Source organism: Ylistrum balloti, unplaced genomic scaffold, assembly GCF_031769215.1.
Source record: "Ylistrum balloti isolate Yb309-2 unplaced genomic scaffold, AGI_CSIRO_Ybal_v1 Utg369894, whole genome shotgun sequence".
Lineage (NCBI taxonomy): Eukaryota > Metazoa > Mollusca > Bivalvia > Pectinida > Pectinidae > Ylistrum > Ylistrum balloti.
Genome location: NW_026782025.1, coordinates 657,910 through 669,537, shown reverse-complemented (window position 1 = coordinate 669,537; position 11,628 = coordinate 657,910). Strand labels below are relative to the sequence as shown.

The window sequence follows — 11,628 nt, the reverse complement described above, 5'->3', positions numbered from 1 at the left end:
GTCCAAAGTGTAAGAATTGGGGACGGATGTCTGATTTCCGGACTATCCTCAGTGTACCCAGTGTAAGGAATAATACAAACGTCCCTAATTTAATTTGTCAGATTCCTGGTTCCCGGAGTATTTACAATGTCCCTAGTGTAAGATTTGGTTCCTATTTTCTCGTCTGATCCTCGGAGTTTTCTCAATGTGCCCATTATAAGGATTTGTGTTTAATTTCTTAATCAACAATGCACTAGTAAAAGGGTTTGTCTCTGATTTCTGACGTGTTTCCCGGAGTAGCCTCAATGTTCCTCTAGTTCCCGGATTATCCTCAGGGTTCCTAGTACCAACATGTTGGACTGGATAGTCAACACGAAGTTAAAGGCACGAGTGTGGCGATCCATCACTAAAAGTAAGTGTAACAGACAACCTTAATAACGCTGATAAAAACTTAAACGGACATAAAATTGAGCGAAAAATTTACCCCCTCCCCCTTGCATGGAATCTACACAAAACACACAACATGATAATAATGAGAACTATAAAGTCATCTATTTTCGTGCGGCTCAAATTATGTGGTTTTCCAAATATATACATTTTCGTTGGACTTTCATCTCGTGGTAAAATCTTTATCAGAAATCTACTGGTACTATATTTTTTGTCAATATTTTTTCTTTTTATGATTAAGAGAACCCATTAATGAAACGGATATATTTCCCCCACCAAAAGTAACGATTTTATAGACTATTGTCGAATTAAAACAACTTTTCCACACACACACACACACACACACACACACACACACACACACACACACACACACACACACACACACACACACACACACACACACACACACACACACACACCCTCACACACACACACACACATATATATATACACACACACACACACACACACATGCATATTTATGTATATTAATTCCAGAACGGAAACATCTATTATCGTTATACATGTAAGAGAACACATAAAACATTTACGTATTTACAATCGTCTAAAATTAATTAGTAGAATATGTGTTACCTACTTATTATTACAATTCTTTCTTTGGGACAGAATCTCACACAACTTCTTTAACACAGACAGGTTAACTCAAGACATAAAATATTGCAAACAAAAAAAAAAAAAAAACAAAACAAAATTAAACGTGTAGATAAGAGGACAATAAGTGCTTTAAAGGTTGTATAAGAAATTCATTAACTGTGATGAATTTGACTGGGTATAGAATTCCTTATGACAATTTCCGCATTATGCCTTACATTATCAACATGTTGGTAAGCCATTTTGATTACTACATGTGTTGCCCTGTAGGTAGGACGTACGAATCGTACACCGTTACACGATGGTTAGAAGTCACCAAATATAGCATCCTACTATATTTTACTTTCTTATTAACAATTTTTCCAAGCGTCTACCTCGGCAAACGCTGTCTCGCTTTTGGCCTTTGATGTACCAAAGTCTTTTAAAATTGTAGTAACATCCTTCTTAACGCTCATCATTTATAAATGTGGTAGTGTAACGACTGGTTCACCCGTTGTCAGTATAAAGTGATCTGATGAGGTGTCCTGCTTAGGGTCTTCGACAGTATAGTTCAGTGTGATAACACTATATATAACTCGATGTCACTTTCGCAATATCGCAAGGAGGCTTACAGTTACAACCTCCCACAAACACACGTAAGCATGACATGCATTCACTTCACAAGCACGGAATGTCTGCCATTAAATGACCATATATATTAACAGGACGTTAAACGATATCAAACCGAACCATATATAGGCATGGCTTGCTGACTCGTGTATCAATTTAATGTTAATTAGACGATCCAAATATAATTCTTCTTTTTCTCCTGACGAAGAAAATAGTTTTCTTCCTGATAAATTAATTAGCAATAATTATCCCAAACATAGTTTAATGCCCAAACAAAATCTGCGATTTTATTCAAATCAGGCTAGCATGGTAACAGACAAAAATTGATTGAGATACTTAATTTATCCCTGAAGGAGTTGGTCAACATATGGATATATTCCTACAGTAATCACTGCATTATTGCTGATGAAATTATTGGTAATCTTATCTTGGTCAATGCTTGTGAAATTGACATCGACTTTTGTCACTAACGATATTTTCCGAGGCCTTCCTAATCACAATTTGCCGTGACGGAAATCGATCACAGCAAAACAATCCCTACAAAATATACGAATTTATGACAAGATGGGTGATAATTTAATATACTTTTCAGGTCGAATTCTGGTTTTGTGCTAATCTTCGATCAGTTTTATTTTTTCGTTCGTAACTTGTTTTTTAGGTGTGGTAAGTCCAAGCGAGGACAACAAGAACGTTAAAGCGCACAACGTGTTTTAGCACGTCTAAAAATAGACCTAACAAATCGTGGTCAGATCACACAGTATTTGTACTAATTCCACAAAATGTAAACAGTTGATTCTCAATGTTTTAAAACTATGATTTAAACTTAAAAGTCTAGTGGTGCAAAGAGCTTAACATAACAAACATTCACTACATCCTATTAGTTTGATTCTAACCATTTACGAATCGAGACTAGTCTGGTTTTAAATATTTAAAACCATGCACGTGTACCAGAAAACCTGTTCAAACATATTGTAGAAACAACGAGAAATGTGCCAACAGAATGTCTGTGTCTACAAGTTAGTACTTTTTTGCAAAATCTTATTTTTGTGACTGGCCTGGAGATCTGTCTAGGATATTTGATCCATGTCTAGTATTTGATTTCAGGTAAGTGTACGGTGTATTGGAGTCCGGACTGCAAAGCGTCCTTGTTTCGGGTGATGGTTGTTAATCGAGATCATTATTTTTTTCTTTACACTCTTATGACTGGACCATCTTATATGGATACACGTATCCTAAAACGGGAAGTTGATTATAAGGTTAGGAAAGAGTGGTTAGAGGTGTTCTGAAAAATTGTCATTGTGGTATAAATGCTGATATGACTTTTCCTTGTTGAGATTGGCCATCATAAGGGAGACCTGTACCCCCATTGTTGCTCCCTGCTGAGATTGGCCACTAAGGGGGAGACCTGTACGCGCGTTGTTGCTCATTCCTGAGGTTGGCCAGTATGGGGGAGGCCTGTACGCGCATTGTTGCTCCTTCCTGAGGTTGGCCATTATGGGGGAGGCCTGTACACGCATTGTTGCTCATTGCTGAGGTTGGCCATTATGGGGGAGGCCTGTACACGCACTGTTGCTCATTGCTGAGGTTGGCCATTATGGGGGAGGCCTGTACGCGTATTGTTGCTCCTTCCTGAGGTTGGCCATTATGAGGGAGGCCTGTACGCGCATTGTTGTTCCTTGCTGAGATTGACCATTTTGGGGTAAGCCTGTACGCGCATTGTTGCTCCCACCTGAGGTTGGCCATTATGGGGGAGGCCTGTACGCGCATTGTTGTTCCTTGCTGAGATTGGCCACTAAGGGGGAGACCTATACGCGCATTGTTGCTCCTTGTTGATGTTGACCACCATAGGGGGAGAGGGGGGACTTGTACGCACATGGTTGCTCCTTCCTGAGGTTGGCCATTATGAGGGAGGCCTGTACGCGCATTGTTGCTCTTTGTTTAGACTGACCACCGTGGTGGAGACTTCTACGCGTATTGCTGCTCCTTGCTGAGATTGGCCATTGTGTTGGAGACCTGTACGTCCTTGTTTCAGCTGGAATATCTTGCTGTCTTGAATAAAATACTTGTTTAAAAACCCCTTTCCAATGAGAGCGCCGTTATTTTTCCCCATCCAAGTTTCACAATTTCAAAATAAGTAGTAAGTTCTGAATTTGTTCAGAGAAATAAATCTGGATAGTTACGTCCCTTGTACAACGTATATCTAAAGCCAGCTCTTGGTTCAAATGGCTGTATTTGTTTTAACAACGTATATAAGCTATAATGGAGAAAAGTTATGATTAAATTAAGCTATCCTTGGGTTTTTTTATTTTCAATTTTGTAACACGTTTTTTCCCCAAATTTAATGTTATGAGGCCTATTCCCAACGTAATTGAAAAGACCATAGTTCACTACATTCTATAGGCGGGAACTGTCACCCTCCAATATATACCACCTCACTATCATGACCTTGACCTTCATATGAACACTTTAATGATGTATTGTTGTGTGTTTCCCCGAAAGGTCTGTACCGAAAGGTGTGTAATTTCCCCTTAATGAACATTCATTCGGAACTCCACCTGGAACACAGTAAAACTAACTGTGGGTCACCTCGTACAGCTGTCTCCGTTGCTCCAAGTCTACAGACTTACATCTATATATCGGTACTTACTCTCTTTGCCGACGTACGTAAGACGGTACTGACAGGTGCACTCTGAGAAAATATATAAAAAGAGCACAGGAAACATCAAAAAGTCTTCATTATGAAACGGATATAAAGCCATAATTCTGATCGTAAAACTGGATATCACAGTTCGAATACAACAGTAGCTAAATCTACTTTAGGCATTTGAAGTTGATTGTACGATCAAATTTTGCTAACGAATAGCATGTTGTGTGCTTCTGTACAAGGGCATGTACTTAGCTGCAAAGCGCTGTCATTATAACATTGAAATGATGTTCGGATTTCGTGTGAATGATTATGTATTTGTTCACAGATTTAACACTCACGAAATCAATCTCTTCCAGAGTACAGAGCGGTACCCTACATAACACAAGTGTATTGATACCTTAGGGAACGCCACCGCTGGTTGAGATTGCCGTGAAATAGTTATTTTATTAAACGATTTCCGCGGAAGTTCGGAACCAGAAAAAGAAGCTATTTTCCTTCAAGTCCATTATATGAAGTATATCAATGCTTGATTCAAGTATGGACTATTGAAGGTAACACACATCGGTTCCATTAGCTATAGTATAGAAACGAGTATTATTTCCCGAGTTGGTTTTCATGTTTATTGCATCGTTGTGAAATGATCAAAGTTTGTAACAGCTGTGTTTTGCTGCTGGCAGGAGAGCAACATCATATATAAACCCAGTATTATTGTTTCCGTGGTTGATATTGCGAGGTTGGCGGTATTTTGTTTTCGGTGGGTAATTTTACTTCGTTTATTGGTCTTGTCTCCGATGTGTTTGTTTACGGTGTTATTTGTAATGATATTGTAGTTTTTCAGTGTTTTTAATATCGGTGTTGTTTTCAGTGTTGTTGATAGTAGTGGTTTGTGTCCGTTGTTGTTAAAAGTGGTGTTTTAATGTTATTAGTTGTGTTATTATTTCCGGTGTTGTATTTAGTTGTATTGTTATTTCCGGTGTTGTTTCACTGTTTCTGGTGTTGTTTTTTGTTGTGTTGTTGTTTAAGTGATGTTTATAGTTGTTATATTGTTTCTGGTTATGTAGTGATGTTGTTTGCAATGATGTTCTTAGGGATGGTGATTGTTATTTATATTCTTTTTGTTGTTTCCGGTGTTGTTTATAGTGGTATGTTTAGTTTCCATTTTTTTCCCTGGTGATATGAACTATGACGATCCAATTCTTGTATTCGTTACGTGTTAATTGTTTCTCGACTTAAATTAGGTTACTTTGCTTTAGTCGATTATTAAGACTTTTGTTGAAGTCTGTTATTGGTTTTGTGTTGTTTTTAATTATCGTAGAGTGTACCAAAAATACGGTACTACTACTGAGGTCATTAATCCATCTTCCATGGAATTTCAATAACGGCAGCTGCATGTTATTCCGCAACTCAGTGCTGGGTAAACAAACATACAACAGTTAAATAGCAGTCCTGTTCCAAAGACATCAAGAGCTGTTATAAACCATACATCAAAATCCTACTCAGGAATTCTGCAGAGGCAAACATACAAGATGCATACAAGAAATTATGCTGATTAAACTTTTTTCTTGCTATAATGTGATAAAAACGTGTTCCGCGCACCGATTGACCTTCAGTGTAAAATATGTACCCATCACACATACTCTATGTAGGCAGCCATTTTTGGAAGTGACGTAATTCCGTAAATCAAAAATTCCGGATATTGTGCCTGTCGTCATCAATTAGTCGTTACATGTGCAGCTCGGTACACAAAATACAAACACCAACATGTTTATTAAAATAACACATGTCCTCGCCGTTTAAATACCGAGGATTTAAATACATTTCTTTCTGTGGAATAAAATTTACTGTTGAGAAGACTTTCTAGGAAGTTCTGTTTAGCCGATTGATAATCTTGCCTACTCTTTTAGGTCTAGGTTTATGAGCGGCTTGTTTGAACAGGGTTTGTTGTTTTTAAACAAAATGATTAAACGCCGTTATTCCAACTCAATCAATCGTCTTCATTATAAGTACATAAAAAAATAGCTATCAAATTTATGACGAGACAACAGCAAAATATGGCATTGACAGATGTAGCAATATTACAGCAATAGGTTGTTGGAGCAGAAAACAGGTGAAAAGGGGAGGGGATGGAATTGGAATGGGTGTAGGTTGTAGGAGCAGAAAACAGGTAAAAAGGAATTTGACTGGGTGTAGATGATATATACAAAATACACACGTACATGTTTTGAAAACATCATTTTTTTTAAATTACTGTGCATTGCTATTACGATTCGTACTCCAGCAAGGATAGTCTTTATATTACTTTGGATTTATCTCTGGTGCCACCTAGACTTCGAAATGTAGGCTCTTCACATCATAGACGAGTCCAATAGGGACGAAACAGCTGTATTGTGCAGTTTAATCATCGTTGGCACTGCGGTACCTTACACAAAATTTGTATTGAAAGGTGTTCTTCACTGCTGTGTGGAACCTTATAGTCTTAAACACCTCAATTCCTTAATCAGGATAAGTCGAGGATCTCATCACAGATTATAAACTGCTTCATCATTCACTGACATTACATTCGTGTCTGATTGATCCTTCCACGACGATGTTTTATCCCCAGTTTCCAGTATGGAACGTTACAGCTGCCCTATATCATATTTGTTTATCATATATGTCATTTTTATTTATCACGTGATATTGTCATTATATGACGTGATATTGTCAATATGTGACGTGATTTTGTCACTGTATGACGTGGTATTGTCACTGTATGACGTGGTATTGTCATTGTATGATGCTGTATTGTCATTGTATGAAGTGATATTGTCATTATATGACGTGATATTGTCACTGTATGACGTGATTTTATCACTGTATGACGTGGTTTTGTCATATGACGTGGTATTGTCACTGTATGACGTGGTATTGCCATTGTATGACGTGATTTTGTCATTATATATAGATAATACATGGTCAGTGTCTTCAAATATAAGCTGTATTTCGGTGAGCCTCGGGCGAGGAGCGAGCCACTCTTGTCTTTCTGTAAAATACAGTTTCTATTTTAAGACACTGACCATGTATTTCATTTATCCTACAACAATGATTGAAAATCAGACCATAAAAAACGGTTATTTCAACAAATATTTATATTTATAAACTTCATATTTAAGTAAAATCATAGTCGAATTACCACACATGCTAAAATACAGCTGTTTTACATCACTGCCGAATACATCAAAAATATATGTGGCAGGTATATTCTGACAATGGTGGTGCCAGTAGCATGATAAATAGAGAATTTATAGTCAGTATCTTAGATATAAGCTATATTTTGGCGAGGGTGAAGAAAGACAAAAGTGGCGAGCCACTGGCGAACCACATTTGTCTTTCTGTCCCGAGCCCTGTATTCTGACCATGTATTCTGTTTATCCTGTCACATTGACTGCAAATCATCTTATCAAAACTTCAACAGTTGCTTTTTCGATCTTCTTTAACCTGACGTTGACATTACGCTGAATTTTGCCTGTTGACGGACGCCAAAATAATTGTTCCGCGCAGAAATATAGTTCCAAACTTCAATGGATATGATAACGATTCTGTGAATTTTCGTAAATAAACATGTTAAGTACGGTCCCGGCATGAAAACCTTATCCAGGATTATCCTTTTAAAATCTATTTGAATATTTTTAAAATCTATTGCTTTGAATGAATTAATTTCATTTTTGTGTTTGTTTTCTAACTGAGACGAATATTATTCATCGTTGTATATAGGCGATTTTCATGAGGTGAACACGCCATTATAACGTGAAACTGTGGGGAATTAATTCAAAGTATAAGATCCTGTAGTGGTGAAGACATAGCATATAACGATGAGTTAAAGTACAAGGCAGTTATGTCGCTCCATACTCTGGGCTTGTCCGAGATGTCGTGGAGCCTCTAGCCCTGTAACCGATATAAAGGGATTTAAGAGGATCTATGTACAACGTCAGAGCGGCTGTCTACCACGACAATACTAATAACCTATTTAATTCTCACAGATGACATTATTGTACCTGACACCATCACGTCCTAACAGACTTAAATCTGTCTCTGATGGCGGTCGTGATGGGTCTTCTTTCTTGGTCTATAACAACGTTAGACTTTGGGCTGTTCTTGTGGTGTTTCTGAAGTGAAAGATGCTTCTTCACCTGATCTGTGTATTTTCTTCTTCCCAGGAACCATGTCACTCAAAAGAGGTAGGCAATGTTTATATTCTTCAAGAAAATGTTTTCGATTCGATTGGTTTCAACGTGAAGAATGTCTTTAGGTCCTTTTCAACATTAATGATTTAAAATGTGCCGAGACCTCTGAAAATTCTAGTCTGGGGATTTCTTGTTTACGATATTTCCTGTTTTTTTTATGGTTTCTAAACTTGTCACTGATATTTAGTGTATCACTACTTTGGCGCTTTATCCAGCTATATAGGGGACAAAACATTGATCTATTGTGTTTGTCTATAGCACAACGAGACTTCCACCTGTTATTGATGGGAGAGAGGCGGAATGCCAACACGATGTACTACCTTTTTAATTCAGACGTATTTATACCTTACAAGGGGAAACTTTAAAAACAGTCGATCGGATGATACATTGACTACAACAGTAATTAATAGTAATTTGTTTTCGTATTTTTATCACACAGTTTGAAAGATGAGAAAGTGTTCGTGTCATCTAGAAATGATGTAAATAAACAAACAAATCAATAAATATTATGAAATACAAGATATATTTGTGTTATTGGAGCAGGTGACTGATTGATTTGAAAAAATACGTTTGGTTTATTTATTTGGTTAAGGACATGTAACTGTTTAAATCAATTTTGTTAAGCTATCTACAAAAGTATATACGTATCTGTTTGGCGGGCGAGGTTGAGTAAAACTAAATTGCAATTATACCATTGTAGGTTATAAACCAGAGTTATCATTTTTGAAGAAAGATAATCAGTTTATTATTTTATTAAAGATATTATTATAATTAGTGTGTGTTTCAGTTTCATAATCTATCAGAGACATTGATAGACACTGATAGACACTGGCAGGTGTTTGATTAAATATATCTTCAACTTTGTATTCATAAATTGACTAAGAATCCCATTGTCAAGTATTAGAATCAGTTTATATTGTTTTCGGTGTCCTAGTAACACTCTGTTGTATGAAATCGTTAACGGTTTCATCTAAGGTAATTTTCTATGTAGAAAGATTTGATATCAAGTTGTTTTATTGAATGTATGATTTATTCAATATCTTCAATATATATTATCTATTCCGTGTGCTGTAAAAATGTTGTATATCAACTATTGTGTGAGATATAGAAAGTATTGATAATAAACTGTTTCGTAAAATATAGAAAATTTCATATCTACATGGTCAGCTGTAAGTTGGATCGCATTGCTAATCTCCTGTTGCGCTGATTTCAAAACATGTCTATTATAAAGCATTTTGCCGAACGAAAACAAATTGTCGATATTCAACCGTTTCGTTAAAGGTTTAGAAAGCATTTAAGATGAAGAAAGTTTTAGCAACTTGTACATCAGTTCAAATCGATATGATCTTGGGAGTTGTCGTTCTTCGTACACCGTGTTTACAAAGTGTAACCTGATCGCGAACATCTGACCGTAGAATTTCTCAGTTTGAATCTGTCTACTACCAATCCTTACGTTTCATGGAATTTTTTAGTGGGTCATTTTCAATCGTATCGACTATAATTATGTCACAGGACTCGAACAGTCCTTAATCACATTCATTAATAGATCGTTATCGTTTTGATATGCTGTCTATTGACTGTGTTAAGATTGTCGTTCCGACAACCCGCTTCCTCATTTTAGAAATATCTTAAACAATCATGTCTACCGTTGGGTGTAGGCTGAAGGTCACAGGCCTGCAAGTCAAGGTCGATGGAACCTTAACAGTGACACACGAACTGATGGAGCGAGGATACACCTGACAGTAAATACTTTAGTTACCGTTTTAACTTTTTACGTGCAATCAACGTAACGAAGACCGACAAACGCATGCCCGGTATGTGATTTTGATGCCACTTCCTGTCCATGCAGCCCCATTACGTTCCCTGTATGCTCGTCATAGCTAGTCCGACCTGGTATTATGTGCCACACGCCGCGTTATTTACCATCACCAATAGCCACCTCTGTATATTCTGTACTTTTTATCGTAAAAGTGCTCGTAATACATCAATGTTATGGTAAGAAACTGGCGTTCCGTGTACATTGTTTGTTTTATCACATAATGATTAACGCAGTGATGTTCTGTCTACCATAGGTTGTACAAACTCCAGGATGACACGGCACCTATCATACAGAGGTCGGTAACATAACATGGGAAGTTGAATATTCTGATACCCACTAAATGTTTTAGCAGCAGATCTTTTCTCGGTATGGCACTGTTTTATGTCGATCTGGCACTCTGTTAAACATTACTGTACTCGTTAGCTTCATGAGAACACTTTCGTCAGTGTACAGCCTATTCACACTACCTTCGTTTACTGCAATTCCACAAATCAACAACCGATTATTTATTTCGGGAGCCACAGTGTTTGTATTATATCCTGATTTTCGAATCCAATATCCGAAAACAGGATTTGTATAACAGGCGTTATTGGTTTTTAGGGGTTTATATTCATTAAGCATTAAAAGTAACGGGATCGCCCCGAAGATTACATCTCCGTGGCAAAATCCTATAACGAATAACGAAGACGAAAGAGAGACACCAAACGGAGGAGAGGCTGGTATTCCGGAAGAGCTTCCCTGAGAAAATTACTGCAGGGGAGATATTCCGGGAGTGGTATTTGAAAGAAAGTATGATGAAAGTGGTATATCGGGAGAGGTACATGTATATCAGGGGAGGTATCTGATTAACGTAATATATTTGAAATCATAATTGACGTGTACATGTGCTGTTGTAAAGCAAAACGTTTGACGTCATATCGCTAAATATCAAAGTGTTACATATAGGTGCAGACAGTTTAATATAGAGTTACTTTCATGCTCATAATCGTTTAATTATATGTAATAATAAACGAAACCGTGAAAATGTCACGGATATTAACTGTGTAACAAAAATATATTGTTTAGTGGTTGTGCATGTATATACAAGTTTGAAAGTTTGCGTGTTAGTATATAAAAACTATCCTGTTTGGTTCTTTTGGGGTATTTGTGTCAGGTATTCCATCCTCGGTAAATTCTCTTGGCTCCGACATTTGACCAAGAAAATTGTGTGGACTTTAAACCAGCCAAGCAAGACAACTATAAGACATTAGTCTGTTTATTTCATATCTAAACACATTTTTTAAAAATCT

General features: G+C 37.0%; 1 protein-coding gene across 1 annotated transcript in view; it reads left to right on the top strand.

The window, feature by feature from the left end:
- The first annotated feature begins 270 nt into the window (after window positions 1-270).
- The window catches only part of LOC132546533 (uncharacterized), a 102,196-nt gene continuing 90,838 nt past the window's right edge, over window positions 271-11,628 (top strand). Inside the window, exon 1 of the mRNA XM_060210253.1 lies at window positions 271-391. Coding sequence (XP_060066236.1) covers window positions 331-391 — 61 coding nt within the window. The 5' untranslated portion in view covers window positions 271-330. The remainder of the gene's footprint in view (window positions 392-11,628) is intronic.